Below are 25,348 nucleotides of genomic sequence, written 5' to 3' on the forward strand. Positions count from 1 at the left end.
TCTTTGCTCTAAAACATGTTGAGTCATACTTTGATATATTTTGTCATCAACCGAAGAACTTCATTGGACAGAATATTTCACACGAAGGGGATACAGATATTTTGCATAAAAATCTTAACAATTAATTCTCACTATGACAAATCAAACAGAATATAAGTTAAAGTTCAAAACCAAATAGCGTGAAAAGGATATAAAATTTTGAGAAACTTGGTGTTTTAAACACTTTTAAACTATCATGGCTTACATCAAACAGAGAAGAAAGCCAATCATTATTCAATCGACGATTCTCTGTGTTTTCCTTTTACAATGTATTATTACGAGGAGTGCCAGCGGTAAGACGGAGTATTTTCTTTGTTTTGCTTTTATTTTATGGCTGGGAGGGAGTTTTAGGATTTTTTTTGGGGGGGGGGGTATTTTCCCATGTTTTTGCTTATCAAAATATTTCTAAATCGCATTTCCTTTGCTTAGGAATCCCCCCCCCTCTTAGAAAATTCCTGGATCCACCCTTGTTCACGTGGTTCATTCAAACCCTGTTTCGACTAACTTCACACTGAGTACTTCTGACTAACTCTTTTGTTGGTTAGTTGCTTTTTCAACAATTTAACAATATTTTAAATATCATGAAAAACCAATTGCTTATTAACTTAGATGTAAATACGAATTTACGATGTGCACCTAATTCAATCAATTCAAATTTTATTCCTTTGGACTTTACAAGACTATGCTAGTTAAACCCCCCCCCTTTTTTTCTTTTGATTGTACGACATCGCTGATTTTTTTTCTTTGCATCTTTGCATGTTGTTATATATTCACTTTTCGAAGAAATTATATGCTTAGAAAATAACGTACGGTGAACAAATCATTATAAAACAAAACACATCTTCATCGAGTCAGATTATGACACACTAACATATTTCACAACTGAATCAAGGTATCAAATAGATTATATACAATAGATGGGGTAACATAACGCCGAGAAAAAAGGTGCTTCTGGAAAGCGGTGATATAACGTTGGATGTCCTAAATAATTCTAGTACGAACTTTTGATACTTCTTTAGGTTTTTCATTTGACCTGATCGATTGATTGATTGATTGTATGTTGTTTTACGTCCCATTCGAGAATTTTTCACTCATATAGAGACGTCACCTTATACCGGTGAAGGGCTTCAAATTTTGACCTTTACTCGGCACTCAGGGCCATTGAGCAGTGAGGGATCTTTATCGTGCCAACGCCTGCCGTGACACGGGGCCTCGGTTTTTAAGGTCTCATCCGAAGGACCCGCAACTTTCACTTCAAAGTGCCGAGCGCATGGCGAAGGAACAGTTGCTACCTATTTTTTATCGACTTAGGTCTGTCGCGGCCGAGATACGAACTCACGACCTCCCGATCACGGAGCGAGCGCTCTACCGACTGAGCTACCGTGAACGGTTTTGACCTGATCGAAGATCCTATGTTAGAATATGGAATTGACTTTTATAGAATCTGGATATGGCCACTAGTTCACTATCACACCACCGCGCATCGATTTTTGGTCCGATGGCGCGAATGCGATGACGCAACCTCCGTTGCGATGATGCGAAGGTGTGAGACGATGATGGCGGATTTCAATGGTGCGATAGCACATTGGAGCGATTGCTAACATTGCTTCACCGCCATTGTACAACCTTGTCATCGTTATCTCGTTATTGCCATCGTAGCATTGCATGATAACGTTATCGCTCCATTGTGTCATCGCGCCATCATCATCATTTTATCACGCTGTTTAGCGTTATCGTTATTGCCATCGTAGCATTGCATGATAACGCTATCGGTCCATTGTGTCATCGCGCCATCGTCATCATATTATCACGCTATTTAGCGTTATCGACATCGATGTTATAAATACTCATAGAGTGATCAGCAAAAACACACATTCTTCTTTCTGGTGTCTGAACTCTCAGAACATTGATTGATTATATGTTGTTTTACATCCCATTCGAGAATTTTTCACTCGTATAGAGACGTCACCATATACCGTGAAGGGCTTCAATTTTAGACCTATGCTCGGCACTCAGGGCCATTGAGCATGCAGTGAGGGTTCTTTATTGTGCCAATGCCTACCGTGACACGGGATCTCGGTTCTTAGGGTCTCCTCCGAAAGACCCGTGACTTTCACTTCTAGTGAAGGAACAGTCACTACCTATGTTTACGTCTTATGTTTGACGCGGCGCGGCGAATGAGAATCGAACACGGGCCTTCCGATCACGAAGCGAACGCCCTACCACTAGGCTACCGTGACCGGTTCTCTCAATTAAAAGTCCAATTTATTCCACTATAGAAGACATGACCCCCTCCGATAAAGACCCCCAGACTTTTTCTATTTTTTGTTATTTTTTTTTTAATAGATTATTTTTTAATGACCTATTTGTAACCTAGTTCATACCATCCAATTGAAAAATGTCATAAGAATGAAAATCTTATAAAAATACCTAAAACTTTTATAAATTAAATTTCATAACTCCTCTCTATAACTCAACTTTATATATGGAGTGGGGTAGGATTTTTTTTTTCAACTTTATATATGGAGTGGGGTAGGATTTTTTTTCCCATAAAATCTTTGTTTAAGAGGGCTGGGTGGTTGTGGCCATTTTCAGACTATATTGATCTCCTTTAGAAGAAGAGCTCCATATGAAGATATACAAAAATGATCAAATTTGAAAACTAAAATGTATGAATTTTTTCTTTGCCAAATGATAGTTCACAGCTTAAGATATCATAACTAAAAATTAAGTTATATCTGATGGTTAATTTGTTGACCCCCCAGCCTCCTTAAGGCAAAATCTCGAATTGATGGTATGGGTTATGTTACAAATATGTAATTAAAAGATAAATTATGAAAACTATGAATAAGTAAAAAAGCCTGAGGTTCAAAGGGGTGGGAAGGGGGATCCTGCCCTTAAGCACCTGTGGTTTATTCATATCCAATTAAGTTTTACTTACGCAGTTATTAAATGGTGAAATGTTAAAAAGGGGGAACTCAGAGAGTGCAAACCATCGGAAATTTTCCACTGGTTTTGGTGGGGATTAACTTTTCGTTTTACTTCATAGTATACAAAGTGGCTCTTTTGGGATTGCTGAAAAAGAGGCCATAGGTAAACCAAAGTTCTCGCCTCGTGAGGTATCGAATGTGTGTCATCGACATTTTCCTTTATGTTGTGGAAAGAAATAAAAGACGTCTTGATCGTATAGTGGTTTATTTGAGACTTGTTATTATCTATAGTAACGTAAAGTATTAGGACGTCACAACAAAGTTAACGTTACATGAACTCGCGGATAATCCATGACACTCCGGGCACCAAAATGAATAGTAAAATTTTAAAAAGCTCATATTAAATTAACAGTTCCAGTGAAATAAAAAGCAAGTTCATAATCATTAAATTAAGAGGTCCATTCATGGATTCTTTCTTTGGCTTTTGGTTTTGATACTCGATCATCTTCTCTTCAGACACTTTATATTTCAGGTTTTGTATCAGAGTCTCAGTTTCCGAGTGCTTGTGACGTAGTTCTGTGTTAGCTCTCTCCAGCTCCATGTTCCGAGTCTGTAGGTTGTTGTTTTGTTTCTTTATCTCTGCCATGTCCCTGAAATTCTTTTTCGGTGACTTATCTTTTTCCTTCTCCTCGGCCACTTTAAGTTTTTCTATCAGCTGAGTTTTCTCCCTTAGTTCCTCATCACGAGTCTTTACAGAGAACCTATAATCTCTGTTCCTGCTATCTACGGAGCCCTGTAAAGTTTGCAGCTGATTTTCCAACCTCTGTACGTTGATCTTTAGATCACTTATTTCCTTTCGAGTGTAATCACATCGTGACTGAAGACTGTTGTTTTTAGCCTTGAGATGCTCCGAGTCAGAGGTGGCGGTTTTGAGTATGTCAACTTGGCCCCTTAATTCCTGAATCTCCTTATGCAGACGTCCGTTTTCGTACGCCAGTTTATTTTTCTGTTCCATCATTTCCTTCATCACATTCTCTACACGAGTCTGAAAATCCTTTTGTTGGTCGAATTGTGACACTCTCTCTAACAGGGTGGCATTTTTACTCTCCAACGCGTTCCTCCTTTGTGTCTGTGTCGTCAGCTCTGATTTTAATTTTTGTATCTCGTTAGTCAGCTTGTTACGTTCTTCTAGCATGGAGTCCATGGTCCGACTTATCGAAGAGATAGGCCTAGCTGTATTCAGTAAAACACTTGTAGGTCGATGTTCAACGTTCAGTACTGTGGTTTCTGGCTTCTTACTCGTTTCTACGATATTGACACTTGTTGATTTGGTGGGCTCGTCTCTGTCCCTCGTTAGTTTCATGTTGCATATACTTGTGTGGTGTTTTTTCTGACACTTTTTACACCTGTTGCGGGATTTACAATCTGAGGCGCGGTGGTTTCCCAAGCAGTTGAAACATAATTTCTTCCGTTTTAAGATGTCGAATCTTGCACTTACGTCTGTAACTTTCTTACAATCCCCTGGAAAATGATTCCCTGTGCAGCAATAAATGCATGGGCGGCTCTTCATCTCTGTTGTTTCAACATGAGAAATTGACTCTCTCGTTTTCTGGTTATGTGAATAACGAACGTTGTGTTGTTTCTTTGAGGCTCCGGTAAGAAACATTGCTGTTGCGTGAAATCCATCGCTGTTTTCAATCTGGCCTGATTCAAGGATTGTGACTTCTTTGCTGATAGCTTTACGAAGATTTTGCAGTGAAATGTTGTCACCATCGTACTCACGTGCAATGTTTTTCCTAATTTCAGTTGGTAGTTTGTTGATTATGACTGGAATAAGTAATGCTCCAAACATCTCTTGTCTTTGTCCTAGACACTCTAAACTCCTGACATGAGATTCCAAGAAGTCTCCATAATTTCTTAAACTAATTGCATCATTTCTGGGGGCAGGAAGTTCGATGAGTGCTCTCATATGAGCGTTAATAATTTTCTGTGGCTGACCAAATCGTTCTTTGAGCAAGTCTATTGCCGTTTCGTAATTAGCATTTGTAAGCGCAAATCCTGCTATTGTTTGTGCTGCTGTGTCGCGTAATTGAGCTTTGAGATAGCTAAACTTTTGAATTGGCGTCAAAGTATGATTGCAATGAATCGTTGATTCGTAGGAATCCCAAAATGTATTCCATTCTAATACATCCCCGTAAAAATGCGGAAGATCTAACTTTGGTAGTCGGTGATTATTCGTGGCGTGTTGGGATGTTAATGACAAAACATTTTCCTGGCTACTTTGTGCATTGAGATCAGAGGCAGGAACATTGTTCAAAATATTCTCACAAGCCGTTTCACTTGAGTTAATTGTAGCTGACGTGTTAACGTTATTATCATAAATTTCTGTGGCGGGTATGAAACACTCAGCATTGGCATTCAAAGTTTTACGTGGAATTTTTTCTGTAAATTTTTCAGTTTGCCTAATCTTACAGTCTAATTCATACATGTACTCATCTGTATTTGCGATTTCTGTTTCGATGTCCTCTTCAGATAGGATATCCAATATGCAGTCATTCAATTCTTGTAGGGTGTGCCTTTTCAGCGCGAGAGACTTTCTAATTATGTTGATTTCCTCGGTAATTTCTTCACTGGCTGGATTTTCCTTCAAGTCCAAAAACCGTCCAAATAACTTTGTAACTGCTGATCTGTTGCCGGCTCGTATAGCTTTTAGTCTTCCTTCCATTGTAAGTACTACGTAGAATTCCGTCGGTCACGGCACCAAATTAAAATGTTGTGGAAAGAAATAAAAGACGTCTTGATCGTATAGTGGTTTATTTGAGACTTGTTATTATCTATAGTAACGTAAAGTATTAGGACGTCACAACAAAGTTAACGTTACATGAACTCGCGGATAATCCATGACACTTTAAGCTTTATTAAAATATCGACTTACGTTCTTAAAAAAAAGTAAGATAGAAAGAAAAGAAAAGAAACCAAACAAGTTAAAAACAATAACAGGTGGTATGCTTGTCGAGTGCGGATAGATTTATCTGCAGCCTACTAGATCGTAGTTTCGAATTTGACATTTTGTATTCAGGTATTGAAAGTGATCCTAACAGTTAGTAATCCTTATTCTACTTTACCCTGACAAATACTTGCAGTGGTGGATCCATAGTTTTTTTCCGGGGTGGGGGTGGGTGTCAGACTCGAAAAGAATGGAAGCGCACAAGTTGACGACAATCCCCCTGCTCCGAGAAAAGTTGTATTAAAAATATATATATATATCAGTAACGTCATGGTTGTCATATATGATTCTTTTATTTTATTGAATAACTTATGGATAAATAATCCATTTTCACTTATGTTTTTAAGGTATGTGAAACGAAAAAAAAAGAAGAGTTTCACACATGATTCGAACACTCCCCAAAGCTCAGAGTTAATCGTAAGATTAAGCGCTTTTCAACTATGCTACAAAGTTTCCTTGTAATTGAAGTGTTTCTGTGTGCTTTAAATAAACGAATTTATTGAAGTATTTTTTATTCAAAAATGTTCGATTTTCATGAATGAGTTCAAACTCCATTTTTTGAAACATAAAATTGATTTTACATTCATTTTCCCGTCATAAAACGTTAATGTAGAATGGAGACTAGACCCATTCGTATTCAGAAATCATTTTTTATGTCGCCAATAAACCCATTTTCCTTTAAATATTAAGTCGAATGTTGACTGACATTTTTCATACAAATTGTTAGGCCATATTTTTTACACTGCATTGACTATACGGAGCTTCCCGTTTGCCCGACCATGACACGAAGCTCACGCGGCGGGTGTGACGGGTCGACAGGGGATGCTTTACTCATCCATGGTACCTGATCCCACCTCTGATGTTTTTAAAGAGATTTTTTTAATATTTATATTTCCAGGAGTGCGATATCCTATATCATATATAATATATATTCTATATAATATAATAAGGTACTCATGCAACGTCGTAAATTTGTATTTGGAAATTACCAGGGGAATTAATACTTAACATAAGTGCTTTAAATTTCAGCTTTAAAAAATGTCCTTGAAATTAAAATAAAAAAATAAATGTAATGAGAAGAAAACTGTATGAAAGACCCATTTAAAAGCTAACAATTTTATGGTTAAAATGTATGAATAAAACTAGAAATCCTAATAATTTTGTTTCCTAAATTCTAGATTTCTAAATTTCTAAAATTTTTAAAATTCTAAAATTCCAATTTCTTTTTTAACTTCTTATTTATAATCATTGAACTCTCGATCGAGATCAGTTAATAGCCGCGTAGTTAAAAAATCTGCGTTTTCATTTGTGTTGTTTTGGTCACGTTTTTGTAGAATGATCCAATGTAAAATTTAATACTTTCACTTTGTTATTATCCTTTCTTTGCGTTATAACGCCATGCATTTCAGTTTGCGCTGTTTAATCCCCCCTCCTGTAAATCATTTTACGGAAAATAAATTACTCCATTCCTGATTCTGCTTTATATTGACATCCGGTGCGGGAAAATTGTAAAAGTCAAAAGAAAATGATTTTCCTTAACTGTCAACTTGCGAAAATAATGAAAATTTCTGAAGGAAAATTAGTGTCAGATGTCACGACCGATAGAGAAAGCAATATAAACAGTTTTGGCCTGGATAGCTTAGTGGATATAGCACCTGACTAGTGATGCAGGGGCCGAGGTTTCCAGGTCCAGCCATCAAGGGCCATACATTTTCTCTTTTCCTGTCATATAATTTGGTGATGTTGGCCACCCTGGACTTGCGGGTAAAAGTCCTGCCTGGGGCAAAAAGAACTTAGGTTGTGTCTTCGAGGGTGAAGACAAATTTGGCCTAATGTGTTGACGGTGCGACCGTTAGGGCGAGCGCAGATACCATTTCAGTGTACTCAGGTACTGACCAGGTCTGGTACAATCACTAGATTTAGCTAAGTTGGTTGAATTACCTACATAGCTTTATTTACCTACCTGAAGTAGCTTTATTTAGCTACTAAATCAAACTTATTTCTTACATTAGCATTTTTCTCAGAAAGTGCAGAAAATTGCACTTTGGTGCAGTGATAATTTTCAACTTTGAACTCATCTGAAAACAATTCATGAAAAAATCACTCTTGGAGATGTGTCTTTTTCTGTATAGTTGCAACCAGAGTTCAAAAGTTTTATATACAACAGTTTTAAATTTGTGACCTAACAGTTACTTCTTGAGTGAAATAACAAAGAAAACCAGTTTTGGTTAACATGAGCACAATGTGAAGTAATCATACTTATCCAGGCCTCATCGCACACAAGGTGGTGTACAGTGACTCAGACAATGGTAGGGCTGTGTCAATATATCGAATATTCAATACGTATTGATTTTCAGGAATGTATTGTATCGAAAAAATAACTTCCAATACGTATGGGACAGGCAGTTTTCCTTATAATTCTGTAAAAAAGTTGGGAATTTCAGTTACCAAAGATTATTTTTAACTGTTTTGAATTAAAACTGGTCAATAATGAAATAAACATTAAGGAGATAGCACATCTTAAATAACTATTACAAAATACAGACAACTATATTTTAACATGTTATGTTAGACTCACCCAGTTTTTATGAAATTTATGCATTAAATGTCATTTACAAGACATTTGTGAAAGACTTAATAAATAATCCAATATATCGCATATCGCTTTAAAAAATATCGTATCGTATCATATCGAAATATTTTGCTCAATACACAGCCCTAGACAATGGAGATACATATTTTCCTTAAAAGTGTTCAAACACAGCAATGTTAAAACTATCTCTGCTTTAGATTGCTTTTTAAATAATACTTAGAATAAATTTTAGTAGACATTTACTTTGTCTTTTTAAAATAAGAAGCAAAATTGTGAAAAGGTGCCTTGAATAGCTAAATAAAGCTACCTTAGGTAGGTAAATAAAGCTACTATAGGTAATTTTAGCTACGTAGCTAAACATACTGATTGCACTAGACCTGCTGACATTACATGATGTCGTATGTAAGTTGCATTACCAAACCGAAGCCTGAACAGTGCTGATTTTCAATGAAGAACGTTTTATTTACTAGGCCTAAATCAAAGCGAGTTTATTTTTTGTTGTACTTTTGTTGTAATTCTAGCGAGAATGTAGCTTAACAAGCGATGCATTGTGGGTCCTGGCTCCGGGGCCATAAAACCTAGACGAGCTTACTTTTGATCTCAGTCAATCTGATTAAAATCAGATCCTCGGAGCTCCTTTTTAACGATATGTAGCTTACGAGGCATATCGTTAAAAAGGAGCACCGAGGATCTGATTTTAATCAGATTGGATCTCAGTCTCACTTTTAGCAAAGGAATTAATAGTGGAAAAGTGAGACTGAGATCAAGTGAGCTTGTCTAAGTTTTAAATTATGGCCTCGGGGCCAGAAAAATCATTTGGATCAATGTGCAAGTCCAAATTTTTTCTTCGCCCTGGCGTTGTCGTTAGAGCTCGCATTGCAAGTGGTGCTTTGTGCTGCTGGCTGCGCTCACTATTACAGAGTGCTTATTATAAGCATAACAATGTTATAACTATACCAATCAATGATTGTACTGCTTATTATAAGCATAACAATGTTATAACTATACCAATCAATGATTGTACCAATCATAACATATGGATCTGAATTATGGATTACAGACTAGAAATTAGGTATTTAAATACCACAAGCAATAATGCACTTTTAGCATCAGTTTTCAAAGAGGATAAAGAGCTATAAGTCTTGGCAAAGTAAGATTTTTGATCTTTTTAAACATGTTATTTTCCTTGGCATTGATGCTTTAGAAGATATCTAACAAAATTTTAGTTACATGTATTTGTGTTTATTTGAATGCTTGTATATTGTCTAAAAAATGTCTGAGTATCTGGTTTAATAAATCTCCTTAGATTGTTTTGGTATAATAAAACAGAAATGGAATGGGTATGATGGAAATGGCAAATTTATTGTTACCTTCGATAGGAAAGTATTTCCATTGCTGGCTTTGCTACCTCGGGAAGTAGTTTCCTCCCTCAAGGTACCATTAATTTGCTATTTCCCTCATACCCATTCCGTGACTGTATACTGTGGTACTGATCCCATTAAAGAAATTGTTAACCCATGTGATAACTACAAAATGTTCATGTAGCTATTTAGAAAGATGCTTTATGCCAAGAAAACAAATCCATAGACTCTAAAGAGTCATGTAAATTTATCTTGCGTGCTTTAGTCATTATGTAATAATATTTTTTCTTTTCCTTTTTTAAATATTTTTTTTTTGTGCTTTTAAGGTGCAGGTGCACTGAATTCCAAAGTATATCAAAGAAACATTGCCAAAGATGATCACCTAATAGAGTTGGAGGTAGGTTCATCGAGTCTAATCTGTAGTTATATAAATGCAATTTCTGACAAACAGTTAATTTTTAGCTTTTGTTGTGCAAGCAAGTAAGTATTCAGCAAAATATACATTTTTTTTTCAAACATTACAGATAAGCAATCCTGAAGGCAGGGCCAGGGTTGTACGCAGCCCACGACAGAGACGAGAAACATCTGCAATACAACAACAGTATTTAGATGCACACAATAATGCAAGAGCTATTGTCGTACCCACAGCAACTAACATGTTGAAAATGGTAAGGCACATTCAATTTTGTACTTTAGTTGACTTAAGCAAAAAATTAATGCATGGCATTTGACTGATTGCTGATTTGCTGCAAGGTTGCTTCATTGTCCTCAAAGACTTGCCTGATAGACAACTAACTAATAGTTAGAGTGCCTATTATGTTGCAGAACACATTTCCAGGACACAAAAATGAGATAATCATATTGCTAATAGGTTAAAAGCAAATTTGTTCATGCTATATATACGGGCAGTAAAGCAGTATAGTGTCTAGTTTAACTACAGCTGTGTGGCCCTTGATATTTAAATGTTGTACCATGAATCTTTGCCTAATTAACTGTGGTCAAAAATCCTTTCTTTGGTTGTTTATATTTGAGGCAGTTTGAATGCATTAAGTGATTACTGTCTTTATTTTAGAAATGGAGCAGTGCCCTAGCAACAGTGGCAGAAAATTATGCAAAGAAGTGTATTTGGGCACACAATGGGGCAAGGACATCTGAGACACAAGCTCTAACATCAGATTTCAATTATGTTGGAGAAAATTTATATGTAACCTCACAAAGTGAGTACATTTCAAATTTGACAATCAATGTACAACAGTTATTCATTCAAATAGTCTTTATAATTCTCTTTCCAGGAATCTTAATAAAATGATAGTATGAATATAAAATTAAAATGTTTTAATACATGAAGTTTTATATTTGTGATGCTAGAAGTGGTTTTTTATATACATTTTTTGTTGATATTAGGTGCAGCTAATCCAGATGCTGTGGTTCAGAGTTGGGATAATGAGAAAAATGACTACACTTATAGTTCTAAAGCCTGCAGTGGTGTATGTGGACATTATACACAGGTATAACCTCATATATAATTTAAATTCTTTTTCTTTGTTTTGTAAATTCCTTTCATTCTAAATCAGAGTTTAAAAATAAATCATTTATACCAACCCTGTTATCAATTTTCAACAAAATAAAAAATCAATGTATTATTTTCCTATTTGAGTAAAAGGCTATTATATGAATTTTTTTTGAAGGTTGTATGGGCCAATTCGGAATATGTGGGCTGCGCATCCCACACATGTTCCACATTCACAGGCTTAAGCTCTGCCTTCAATGGTGGGACAATTGTTGTTTGTAACTATGGTCCAGGGTAAGCATTATACACTGTAAGATACTTAAATATTGTAACTGCTAATGTTAACTAGAAATAATATTACTGATAATATTTCACAAGAAATGATATTACTGATAATGTACTCTGGACATCTTTAGTTAATTTTATATTGCACCAAAGATTTTACCAAATTGAAAGATAGAAAGAGAAAAGCACAGGCAGAGAATTGATATTCTGTTTACTCCTCAAAGAATGTTTCTTTAAAATCACATTATTTAGCACTGTTAAAGCAATTAGAATTATTTTTAGGGGAAATGTTAACAACCTGCATCCGTACCTATCTGGTCCAGCCTGCTCAGATTGTCCAGCTGGGTATACATGTTCAAACAACCTATGTATGGACGGAGATGCTAGCGCTGGTAAGTACTGTTATCACCTGATTTCTGTGTCATTTACTACGTTCATTTATATGAACCAGAATATAATTTGTTGGTTTGAGACATACTATTGTAGATTGGACAAATTATAGCGAGACTATTTATAGTTTGTTCTGGAAGTTTAGGAAAGTTTTTTTTTTTTTTTTTTTTTTTGAAAATAAGTGTAGATGGTTCCTTATCTTTTAAGTAAGAAAAATAGTACAGTCAGAAATGTTTGACAAAAGACAAACATTATGAAGAATCACACCCAGACTTTATGGAATGTTATTTGTTAGATTCTATAAAATTCCAGAAACTACAAACAGGAGAAGGGACCAACAAATGTAATGGCCCCTCTCTCAACTTTAAAAACTTGCAAGACATTAATTTCACTTATACTTTCTAATTTGAATGTCAAATAAAAACTTCATGTTTGTTGAAGATCAAATTACTGTTGAGTGCCTACGGATATTTTATTTTGTATTCTGTTATGTCTTAGGGCCTGAGGTTTTCTCCATTGACCCTCACTTTGGGAGTGCTTGCGGGGAAACAAGAATTACAATCCTTGGTAAAAGTTTTTCTCAGAACAAGATGAACGAAGGTAATAAGGTGGAGCTCGTCTCGGCTACTACTTCATATGAATGTTTGGTCAACAAAGACGGAACCATGGAAGATTCCATCATGTGTTACACTGTGTAAGTTAATTCTGTTTCTAAGATAGTTTTAAAAAATATCTCGTAATATTCCATGCAAGGTTTATGTAATGGCTGAATTAAGCCCTTATTTGAAATAAAAATATAAACACAGTTAAAATTGTGATAGTTTGCAATTTGAACTTGAAATCATGTTTGTTTTATAACCAGATTTGATTTTGATTCAAAGCATACACAGAGGCCACAAGAAGGTGCTAAGATGGAACATTTTACCAAATTTTCCTCACTTTTGATGGAACTTCGTCAAATCTGAGATATTTTTTACCTCTGAAAACATAAAGCACGAGCTGCCTTTCTGAATTTTCATATAAAAAATGTATCTAATACTGATGCATGAAATATATAAATGTGGTAGATAGGCAAGCTTGTGCTCTTTGTTTTTCTGAAAAAAATGTGTTTTAAAATTGATGAAAATTTGATTAAAAATGAGAAAATTCAAAAATTGACCAATTTTGTGTCCTTCTTGTAATCTTTAAGTGTGCTTTCACTAAGAATCAATACTCATTTTGTTACAAGGATGACAGCAGCTTTTTTTTAAATAAAGTATTGCACCGTTCTAAGAGAAACCCCAAACCAGGGGCAAGAAAGGGGTCTTAGCCATCTTGTCCCATAATTTCATATTACAATGTAGGTTGAAAGTCAGAAATATAAGTTCTCTATTAAGACTATGAAACATATATTCATTGCTTGCTGATCTTTATGTTATACATGCATTAATTAGTCGCTATATTTGACTCATTTAATATATAAAAAGGATTTAAATTGAGGATCATTCCTATTCAGGCCTGATATGGTGGAAGGTGTTTATACTGTTAAAGTAACTGTGGACAATGTACCTGTGCCTGATGAAAAATTGTGTAAGACTGGAGGCTCAGTAGATAGTGACTGCCAGTTTGAGGTAAGCATCATTGTGTAAGACTGGAGGCTCAGTAGATAGTGACTGCCAGTTTGAGGTAAGCATCATTGTGTTAGACTGGAGGCTCAGTAGATAGTGACTGCCAGTTTGAGGTAAGCATCTTTGTGTGTTTGAGTACAGTCTCAGGGGATAGTGACTGCCAGTTTGAGGTAAGCATCTTTGTGTGTTTGAGTACAGTCTCAGGGGATAGTGACTGCCAGTTTGAGGTAAGCATCTTTGTGTGTTTGAGTACAGTCTCAGGGGATAGTGACCGCCAGTTTGAGGTAAGCATCTTTGTGTGTTTGAGTACAGTCTCAGGGGATAGTGACCACCAGTTTGAGGTAAGCATCTTTGTGTGTTTGAGTACAGTCTCAGGGGATAGTGACTGCCAGTTTGAGGTAAGCATCTTTGTGTGTTTGAGTACAGTCTCAGGGGATAGTGACCGCCAGTTTGAGGTAAGCATCTTTGTGTGTTTGAGTACAGTCTCAGGGGATAGTGACCACCAGTTTGAGGTAAGCATCTTTGTGTGTTTGAGTACAGTCTCAGGGGATAGTGACCACCAGTTTGAGGTAAGCATCATTGTGTGTTTGAGTACAGTCTCAGGGGATAGTGACCACCAGTTTGAGGTAAGCATCATTGTGTGTTTGAGTACAGTCTCAGGGGATAGTGACCACCAGTTTGAGGTAAGCATTATTGTGTTTGAGTACAGTCTCAGGGGATAGTGACCACCAGTTTGAGGTAAGCATCTTTGTGTGTTTGAGTACAGTCTCAGGGGATAGTGACTGCCAGTTTGAGGTAAGCATCTTTGTGTGTTTGAGTACAGTCTCAGGGGATAGTGACCACCAGTTTGAGGTAAGTATCTTTGAGTAAGACTGGATACTCAGGGAATAGTGACTGTCAGCTTGAAGTTAGCATCATTGTGTAGGACTGGATTTTTAGGGGATAGTGACTACCGGTTTGAGGTAAGCATCATTGTGTAAGGCTGGGTACTCGGTGAATATTGACTGGCAGTTTGGGGTAAGCATCATTGTGTTTGACTACAGTCTCAGGGGATAGTGACCACCAGTTTGAGGTAAGCATCTTTGAGTAAGACTGGATACTCAGATAATAGTGACTGACAGTTTGAGGTAAGCATCATTGTGTAAGACTGGATTCTCAGATAATAGTGACTGACAGTTTGAGGTAAGCATCATTGTGGAAGACTGGATACTCAGTGAATAGTGACTGGCAGTTTGAGGTGAGCATCTTTCAGTAAGACTGGATACTCAGGGAATAGTGACTGACAGTTTGAGGTAAGCATCATTGTGTAAGACTTGATACTCAGTGAATAGTGACTGACAGTTTGAGGTAAGCATCATTGTGTAAGACTGGATACTGAGAGAATAGTGACTGGCAGTTTGAGGTGAGCATCTTTGAGTAAGACTGGATACTCAGTGAATAGTGACTGACAGTTTGAGGTAAGCATCATTGTGTAAAGCTGGATACTCAGTGTATAGTGACTGCCAGAATTCAATTCAATTTCAGGTCAGAAAACAAAACACTCCTCTGATAAACAGTGTCAAACCTGTTGCTTTTCCCCCTGGACCAGAGTCCATATTGGAGATGAGGGCTTTGATGTTTACAGACAGATATACGACTAATGTGGCCACAAGTTCAAATGGCAGAGAAGAAACTCTCAACCGGGTTTATGCAGGGCCTCTTCCATGTGATTTGATAAAAACTGGTGAAACTGATGAATTGTGAGTATAAAATTCATTATTTCCTATGTACCTTGTAACAGGAGTTGATTGGTTAGCAAGCTGAGTGTAAATTTCCGTACTCCCAGCTTGAGCCATGGGTAAATAATGTGACGACACAATACATAGTTTCTTTATCACAATAAAAGCAAATATCATGATGTCATGATGCATTTTAGCACAAAGTATATCGATAGTTTGAAATTCCATTGATATGACTTGGGTTTACAAAGAATTCATTTGGTTACATAGGAAATAAATCCTTCAGCTTCAGGGTGTATGGAATAAAACCGGGTAAATCCCCGTATGCCCTTGATTGAACCTGGATAACTAATACATGTAATATACTTTACATACAAGACATTTATGCCCCACCATGAAGATGACTGGGGAATATAGTGTTTATGCCTATCTTCCATCCTTCTGTTCTTCATCTGTCTGTCTGTGTTTAGCTCAGTTTCAAAGAAATTATTCAAGACATTTTTTATCAAACTTTATATGCTGATACATATTATTGATTTGCAAATGTTCCCATATCGTCTGGATTCAAATTAATTCAAACAAATGAACACTAGGGTTAGTATGAGGCTTTAATGGGGGATTAAATTTTACATAATACTTGGAAAATTAAAAAAAAATATCTCATGAACAGAAGACGTACCACATAGTCATATTGAAGTGCCCCATGTAGTGTGGATTCAAGTGTGGTAAAGTCATGACACAGTTGACCTAGTGTGAGGCCACAATATGGGGTCAAAATTTTTCATAGGAATTTGAAGGGAAGAAATCTTTTAAAAACAAGCTTTTGAAAAACAGCAGGGCAAGGTGACTCAGATGAGTGTGGTTACTCATGGGTCTCATGTGTTAGGTATTAGTTTCAGCTTTATTCAAATTCTTGTTTGTTTTTTAGGTATGGGCTTCAGCTATATTCAAATTCTTGTTTGCTTTTTAGGTATGGGCTTCAGCTAGATTCTGCTGTATCTGATTTTGGAACCATGAAGTGTAGGTACCAGGGAAATTTTATTGGTAAGTTATTAAAACATGTTTGGTCAGTTATGTTATCAAAAAGAGAGATCCAATGACATTACAGTAATTAATTGAATTAAGGTAAAGATAAGTATGGAGTAATGTCAAAATCATGGTTTCTGTGGAAAGCCAATGGGTTCAAAATTCCAACTCTGTAGTTAACTTGCCACTGTTATAGTACCCTCTTTTGTCTTAATAGGTGTAAGCATAAAGCAACTTTGCTTAATTTACAAGTCACGAAAGTACAATTTACATTTCACAAGTTGACAAATTGCAAGTCTACAAATTATACATGAGCATTGGCGAAACTTGCATTACATTTTACACTTGTCAAGTTATGTTGGATAGTTACAATTAACAAACTGGGATAGAACAATCGGCAAATTGTGAAATTATGATTTACAATTTATGAATTAAGGTTTGCATTTGTACATTTTAAGAATTACAGAGTTGGAATTTTGAACCTATTGGCATTCCATAGGTTACAAACTGGCAAACCTTTTTTTCAGTTATTCAAATGTGATTCTTAAAGTCAGTAAATAAGGAAGATAAAGTATGGGTATATTCAGTAATAAGGTACTCATATACCTGTTAATTATAAGTTGTATTTTTAAGTAGACACTTGATCAGTTGGGATTGATATATGGATGTATTATATTTATCTTTTTTTTTTTAAAGGTAATTCCAATGCAAGTTTTATAGTTGGTGGTGGACCATTTGGGAGGTATGAAGTTCATAAAACACCAGGGATTACAGAAAAAGGATCCAATTTTTGTTAATTAGATACCATAGGCATAGATGCATCTTCAAATTATTAAAAAGTAGAACTACTGTAAATGTTGAAATTTTGACAATATGAGAAGAAATTTTCAACTTGTCAACTTTCACACCCTTGTTAAAAAAGCTGTATTCTAGCAGATCATCAAAGTTTCCGCTCGCCTTATTTGTGAAATATCAAAAATGTCAAACTTTCAACCCCTCAATATAACACCTTTTACAGTAAGTTGATTCTACAGTTTTGTGTTTTTTTTATACCAACAATGAAGATATATTTATATTACAATGTAACACTGCAATAAAACACATGTAAGACTGCTTTAATGTCATATTTGTGTTTTGCAGAATCATGTTAAAATTGCAACAATAAGTTATCCACAAAATAACTGCTTAATGAGTATATTTATGGTACATCACTACTGCAAAAAATGTTCTTGATTAAAGATATTTTGATTTTTAGCTCACCTTGACGAAGTCGAGATGAGCTTATGCTATACCCCCGGCATCGTTGTCGGTGTTGGCGTCCCTGTTAAAGTTTTAGGAGCAAGTCCATTCCCAAGTAACTATAAACCCTACCTCTGGACCAAACTTTCATGGATGATGCATCTAAGGATGGACACTACCACACTTGCTTATGATGCTGGATCTGACCTAGATTTTCCACATGAGTGACCTGGTTAAAGTTTTGAGCAGATCCATTCCCAAGTAACTATAAGCCCTACCTAGATTAAACTTGCATGAATGATGCATGTAGGGATGGACTTTTTCACACTTGATTCGGATGCTGGATCTGACCTAGATTTTCCACATGAGTGACCAGGTTAAAGTTTTTGGAGCAGGTCTGTTCCCAAGTAACTATAAGCCCTACCTCGACCAAACTTGTATGGATGATGCATCTAGGGATGGACACTACCACACTTGCTTGGGATTCTGGATCTGACCTAGATTTTCCAGATGAGTGAGCACGTTAAAGGTTTTTGAGCAGGTCCATTCCCAAGTAACTATAAGCCCTACCTGGACCAAATTTCAAGTATGATGCATTTAGGGATGGACACTACCACACTTGCTTCAGATTCTGGATCTGACCTAGATTTTTCCACGAGTGACAAGGTTAAAGTTTTCGGAGCAGATCCATTCCCAAGTAACTATAAGCCCTACCTGGACCAAACTTGCATGGATGATGCATCTAGGGATGGACACTACCACACTTGATTGGGATGCTGGATCTGACCTAGATTTACCACATGAGTGACCATGTTAAAGATTTTGGAGTAGGTCCATTCCCAAGTAACTATAAGCCCTACCTGGACCAAATTTCAAGTATGATGCATCTAGGGATGTACAGTAACTCACCTGCTTCAGATGCTGGATCCAACCTAGATTTTCCACATGAGTGAATTTTAGCCATATTTTAACCAAATTAGCATGGATGATGTATTGAGGGATGGATATTTCCAGACTTGCTTTGGATTCTGAATCTGACCTACATTTTCCAGATGAGTGACCAAGATAATTTTTTGGAGTAGCTATATAATATTATGGCCTGTTATGATAAACTTTGTATAGATGATGCAACTAAGGATGAAAACTTCCAGACTTGCTTTGGATTTTGGAACTGACCAAAATTTTCTTGATTAGTAAACAGGTTAAAAGTTTTTGAGCAGGTCTATTTCCAAGTAACTATATGTCCTACTTAAATCAAGCTTGCATGGATATTGATCTTTGGATGTACACTAACTGGAAAAAAAATATGATGTAAAATTTGCATTACTTATAGATAACATTCGTCGAGGTGAGCTTCGTAATCTTTGATTACCTATGTTTAGATCTTGTCGTAATTTGGAGACACTGCTGGTAAGTGTAAACAAACAGATTTACCAGTTCCAGACCTATGCTGAAATCACAGGGGTGTCCCCGGCCACTGGGAGCACTTCAGGGGGAACAACTCTCAAAATCATGGGGAATTATTTCACAGGAAACAAAGAAGACACAGAGGTCTATGTTGGAGGTGAGCCATGGCCCAAATTGTCCAAAATCTTCCATTTTTCAACAAATGATGTAGTCTCCATGAACAACCTAAGAAGGAAAAGCATCCCATTTATGTGTTAATCACTCAGTTCATATAGAGTAGAAATCTGATAACCACTAAATGTTTAAGATATAATTAATATGTTTTAGGTGTTTCGTGTAAGGTCACATCAGTCAGTGATGCAGAGATACAATGTGTTACCCCTCCTAAACCTGCCACTTTACCCACATATTTCTGCGGTAAGTTTTGGAGAAGAAAAATCTCTGTTTGTTCAGCTGTTTTTATCCAAAATTTATTTAAGTACTTCCATTAACAAATGTGCAACCTACTGTAAATAGCTCACTGTTGATGTATTTCAGTAAGTTGATTAGTAGCTGAAACTTGAAAAGGAATTAGTTAATTTTTAATCATTTGACAAACAATGGTTTTACATGTGTAAAAGAAATTGAAATGGGAAGTTACATCACTGTTATTTATAACACAGGTAATCGTGGATTGACATTAGAGGTTTGGACTGGTCAGACTAAGGCCTACGCTGACCTAGGAGACATTGAAGCCTTGACCAGCTCTGATACTGGCTACAGTCTTCTCCAGACAGGACAGTCTTACTTTAGTCATTCAACCAGTAATTATGTATCTCGAGCACGAGGTTTCTTCACAGCCCCTTACTCTGGAGAGTATTCGTTCACGATTAAATCAGCAGATGTATCAAGTCTCCGACTCAGCACAGACATGGATCCAGCTAACAAGGTACACATTTATAATCTTGTTTTCCTAAACTCCAGTTCTATTTTTGCGATTAACACCTGTAACAACCAATAATACTGGTTATTCAGTTTATCTTTAGAAGCCAGTGACCTGATTAAGGTTCTCCATGCTAGGTTTTTTGTTTTTGTTTTCTAGGTGTAGATCAAATTCAATGTAGTTTTATTCTTAAGCTAACAAACAAAAATGTTCAGATAAAAATTATTTAAATAAAGGCCCTCTTGCTTATCATATGTAGGATGTATCTTCTTTTGAACACTCTATTGTTTGATGGATCACTACCAGAAATTAAATGGATTAAAAGTATATTGAAACTGTACATAGCTAGTGTAGAACAGACTGTTCTCGCATAATCACCAGTGTAAGATTGACTTGTCCGGTGTGAGACAGCAGTGTGAGATTTTTCTGTCTTACACTGTGTATTACTACGCCGCGAACGATAACGTAAACATTCCGTCTTTATATAAAGAAATTGTAACAATGTTAAAAAATATTACATATACTTAAAATGTTGTCATTTAACTTATTAAGATAAATTTATTTTCATTCAAAATATTGTCGTATTTTCACTTTTTAAATGGCACTACTTTTAGATCGCGGAAGGATTCTTCTTGAATGAATGTGTACGCTATCGAATAGATAAGTTTTTTTATTCCCAGTTTTTATCTATCTAATTAATTTACATGGACTGAAGTACATTTTATCAGTTTACACAGTGTGTAAACCATTTTCAGGTATGCTCTCTCGGATGGTGTATTTAGATTTTTAATTAAATGGAAAATTAAAAGAATGTATTTTTAGCCCTATCATGGCAACGTCATTGACAGGCCGTTATTTTGGATAAAATAATGCGAGAAAAATAATCATTCATTACATACTCGTGTGGGAATAGTGAAATTCCACCTCGGGGCCAAGATTCACGGTCTAGGACTCGGCAAAGCCTCGTCCTAGACCGTGAATCTTGTCCCCTTGGTGGAATTTCACTATCCCACACTCGTAGTAATGAATGATTCTATTATTCTTTATACATGCATAGCATACAGTTTAGACTTAAAAAAGAACAGGTAAACCATTAACAAAAGTGAACTGAAAAATTAAAAACATGTAGGAATATTTACTAACCACTTATAGATGGTTTACAAATGTTTCTGGATTTTCAGGTAGAAGTTGCTAAGTGTGAGGGCACCTGTCCTGAGTATTCATCAACACAAAGTCAGACCTCAAATAGAGTGATGCTAACTGAACAGCAAAAGTGAGTTATTATACTCCCTGCTTGAAAAGCTGGAGGTATATAGAGATGGGGGTGTCCATCCTTCTGTGCGTCCTTCTGTAGGTCCCTAACACTTGGGGGTACCCATCTCTTATGCGCAACCATAATATGGGGGGGGGGGGAGAGGGTTTACCCATCTCTTATCCACAACTCCTCCTCCTATACTGCTGATTCAAATTTTAGACTTTCACAGAATCTTCCTCACATAATGCAATTGTACTCCTCCTATTTTATGTTCTGATTGGACAGATATTTGAGGTTTCCCATAGCAAATATGGACTTTGCCATTATACACATATGGGAGCGGGGGTATCATTTTGTGAGCTCAGTGCTCACAATACCTTTAGTTTTATAATTGAAACAGAAGTCTACAAAGTTTGTTTGTGAATTCTTTAATATTTACATTTCCATCTGTTTTCTTTGAGATAACTTTAGTTATAAAACATAATTCTTTAGTTATTTAGATGTAGTCTCATAATTGCAACAGTGTGTGCAAACAAATTGAGTAACACTTGTTAGCTCGTTATGAAAATTCATTTACACACATCGTTGCAGTTATGAGACTGTTCAATGTGAGCATGAATTTTGATTTTCTCTTAAGACGTTGCACTTGCTTGGCGTTCAATGTCTGTAATGTCAAAATAAAAATCAAACTAAGCTCTTGACCTCCCTATCCATGTTATGGTGTTTGGAATGCCATAGCTTTCTACACACTTTATAAGCAAAATACATGTGGAGTGTAAATATTTATCTTTTCATTTTTATATCGCAAAGAAATGTAAATATAAGGAATCACTGTCTAGTTGTTGGGTATGCCAGGGACATTAGAAGTTGGAAACAGGCTTTGCGTCAGTTATGCAAATCATCCCTCCTTTCCAACTGTTGTGAATGCCCTGGCATGCCCAACTAACTAGATAGTAATTCCTTAAATAATGAAACAGCAATGCACTAGGTAATGTTTATCATTGCTGTTTCATTATTTAAGGAATTACGGGGCCTGGAGAGATATGAGTGAAATTTTCCTCAACTGCATGTGGACAAACAAACTTTGTCCACTCTTTAGAGGAATGAATATTTTAAAAGAAGACTTTTGTGATGAGAATTAATATTCAGAGTTTACTTGTTGATTTTTTTTTAGATATTACATGGAGATTTTACATTCACATGGATCTAGTGGGGATCCCTCTGTTCAGGTAGCAGCTCAATTCTATAACACAAAGTTGACCAACCAGAGCACAGGAATAGCTGATGTGGAACATCAGTTAGTGAAGGTCTGGTATTTCTTAGTTAATGCTTCATTGTCACTAAAAACAGTAGGTAAACATTTGTTAGATGAAGACATCTATAAATTTCATGTTCAAATCAAATGTTCAAATTACATTCAAATTTATTTCAAATAGTCTTCAAAGAAAAAATATATTCTGAATATAGCAAGCAGGTTCAGAATTGTAAAAGTGGTTGATTTTCTAATTCATTTTACCAGTTCTACAGTACAGTAAATCTCAGTGTTTTCCTTTTTAATAAGGTGACATCTACAGTTGTTCGAGAGGTGCAGAAAATATCGTTGGAGGTGGCTCCTGCTGTTGGTGCTATAACAAATGAAATACAAGTAGTGGAAGTCAAGGAACTAAGTGGCCAGTATTCAGATGCCACCTTCAGACTGGGACAGTATGGGGTTTACACAGGTATACTAAAGCTTTGTTAAATCCAATTTTTTAAGGCAAACTCAGATATTTACCTGGTTGTTCCTAGTGGCAGTTTGTAAATGAGTAGAAAGTGAATGGATATTGGGAGAGATCTTATTCAGTTATATCGAAAGTTTTGTCCTCTAAATAATAAACAGACATGATTTATCTCCTCCTCATACAGTGATATCACAAGTCAGACACAGGATTTATTTCCTCCTAATATATTGATATCACAAGTCATCTCCCCAGAATATATAGACATGAGTCATATCATCCTCATACAGTAATATCACAAGTCTTCTCCCCAGAATAGACAGACATGAGTTATCTCCTCCTCATACAGTGATATCAGAAGTCAGATAGACATGAGTTATCTCCTCCTAATACATTAAGATCAAAAGTCATCTCCCCAGAATAGACAGACATGATTTATCTCTTCCTAATACATTGAGATCACAAGTCATCTCCCCAGAATAGACAGACATGAGTTATCTCCTCCTCATACAGTGATATCACTTCTTCTACCTAGAATAGACAGACATGAGTTATCTCCTCCTTAAACAGTGATATCACAAGTCATCTCCCCAGAATAGACAGACATGAGTTTTCTCCTCCTCATACAGTGATATCAAATTGCCTCATACTAATAGTTTTGTAGACACTTAGAGGGGTAATAATAATAGTTATGTAGACACTTAGAGGGGTAATACAGAAATAGATGGGTTCCTTGTAAAAAAAATTTCAAGGCCCCTGTATATTTCCATATTACCCCTCATAATGTCTACATAACAAATTTATCCTCTCGAAGATTTTTTAATATCAGTACTTAAAGGTCATTTTCTCTGAGTTAAGCAAACCATTCCATAACTGTGACGTCGTTTGACATCAGTTATTAGGCTCCTTGCATGTTCAAATGAAAACAATATATTTAATATGATCTGGACAGTATAGCACATGGAGAGGGCACATTGATTTGATATGTGGTGGGTAGGTAGTGGAGGAGGCACATTAAAAGTGTAATGTCGGGAGGCAGTATAAGATGGTTTAATACAGTATTCTTCTCGACCAATGAAATTTCAAGATTTTTATCAGAGTCAGGATAAGAATTTGATATCTGGTCAGTAGGTATACATAATCAGTATCTTGTTGATAGGCAGCATAATATGGACTTTTACAATATTCTTCTCGATCAGTGAAATTTCAAGATTTTTATCAGAGACAGGATAAAGTGATATCAAAAGTCACCTCCCCAGAATAGACTGGCATGATCTATTCCTCATTAAATGGCGACATAATGATTTTCTTTCTTAAAACAGACTGACATTGTTGCTAAGCAGAATACCGTACACCCTTAAGTATGTCTAATTTATGCTCATTATGGACATTTAACATGATAAGTGTCTCATCAAGGAATCTTTTAATTGTATTATTAAAATTATGAAACATGGAAGTGTAATTTATTTAAAACTTAAGTTAAATAATTTTTAAAAATGCATATCTGATTATCGAAAAAAACAAAAAATGTCGTTAATGGCAGATTTTCATCCTGATTTTGTTTTTCAGAGGCTCTAAACACCAATATGGATGGCCAAAAAATAGCTGTGGCTGTACAGAGCCTTCCCTGGTATGGGAATGGTGATGACTTAGTAGGCGTTACAAAAACAGTCACAACATCTCCTGAATTCAAGGTTACACTAAGGATCCAGTTTTTCACCAGGAGAGGTAATGAATATTTAATAATCACTTGTCTCTTGATGGATTTTAGTACAATAGAAATTGAATTCTCTCTGGATGGGCTAAAACAGTAACTCAGAAAAATCAGAAACTTAACCAAAAAAATTACATTTCTTATGAACATGGTTCAAAATCATTTGGAACCAGTGTTTGCAGCTTAGCATTTTAACTCACTGATCCTCAGGACTGGTAACCATGTAAAGTTACTATTTATACTAAGATACATATTGGTGATTGTAATCAATAATAAAATGGAAAAGTCCAGTGGGGTGATCTTTTAAGATTTATTGTAAAGCTCTTGTTGGTTTATATACTTAAGTTGGCTGTATATTCCATGAAGACTCTGAAATTTCAACATAGTTAAAAGATTTGCCAAATGGAAGTTATAAAATTCTATTGGTTGTTCACAGGAGATATTCCGTCACTTCAGTATCTGGTGTCAGATGGCTCTCAGGGAGAAAAACTAGAAATCCAAGTAACAGAAGAAACAAAAGGGGGTCCAGAACCTTACACTGTGGCCCTCCAAATGGAAGGAATAATCTCACCTGTGGTTCCTGCGGGTAGTACTGTAAATGATGTACGTGTTACATTTTAGCTATTA

General features: G+C 36.0%; 2 protein-coding genes across 2 annotated transcripts in view; both read left to right on the forward strand.

The window, feature by feature from the left end:
- Nucleotides 1-235: 235 nt before the first annotated feature.
- The window catches only part of LOC133173589 (fibrocystin-L-like), a 69,319-nt gene continuing 44,206 nt past the window's right edge, over nt 236-25,348 (forward strand). Inside the window, exons 1-14 of the mRNA XM_061308569.1 lie at nt 236-332; nt 12,614-12,809; nt 13,611-13,725; nt 15,247-15,461; nt 16,411-16,484; nt 17,163-17,208; nt 19,088-19,269; nt 19,440-19,529; nt 19,775-20,040; nt 21,216-21,307; nt 22,464-22,596; nt 22,851-23,010; nt 24,577-24,735; nt 25,158-25,324. Coding sequence (XP_061164553.1) covers nt 236-332; nt 12,614-12,809; nt 13,611-13,725; nt 15,247-15,461; nt 16,411-16,484; nt 17,163-17,208; nt 19,088-19,269; nt 19,440-19,529; nt 19,775-20,040; nt 21,216-21,307; nt 22,464-22,596; nt 22,851-23,010; nt 24,577-24,735; nt 25,158-25,324 — 1,992 coding nt within the window. The remainder of the gene's footprint in view (nt 333-12,613; nt 12,810-13,610; nt 13,726-15,246; nt 15,462-16,410; nt 16,485-17,162; nt 17,209-19,087; nt 19,270-19,439; nt 19,530-19,774; nt 20,041-21,215; nt 21,308-22,463; nt 22,597-22,850; nt 23,011-24,576; nt 24,736-25,157; nt 25,325-25,348) is intronic.
- Nucleotides 9,906-12,462, forward strand: LOC133173469 (peptidase inhibitor 16-like). Its single transcript, XM_061308454.1, has 8 exons — nt 9,906-9,909; nt 10,257-10,327; nt 10,455-10,598; nt 11,003-11,147; nt 11,335-11,438; nt 11,619-11,734; nt 12,008-12,117; nt 12,428-12,462. The coding sequence occupies exons 1-8, from the start codon at nt 9,906-9,908 to the stop codon at nt 12,460-12,462; spliced, it is 729 nt and encodes a 242-aa protein (XP_061164438.1).

Source organism: Saccostrea echinata, unplaced genomic scaffold (genome assembly GCF_033153115.1).
Source record: "Saccostrea echinata isolate AGI-Se365-2 ecotype Australia unplaced genomic scaffold, CSIRO_AGI_Sech_v1 ptg000056l, whole genome shotgun sequence".
NCBI classification, from domain to species: Eukaryota; Metazoa; Mollusca; class Bivalvia; order Ostreida; family Ostreidae; genus Saccostrea; species Saccostrea echinata.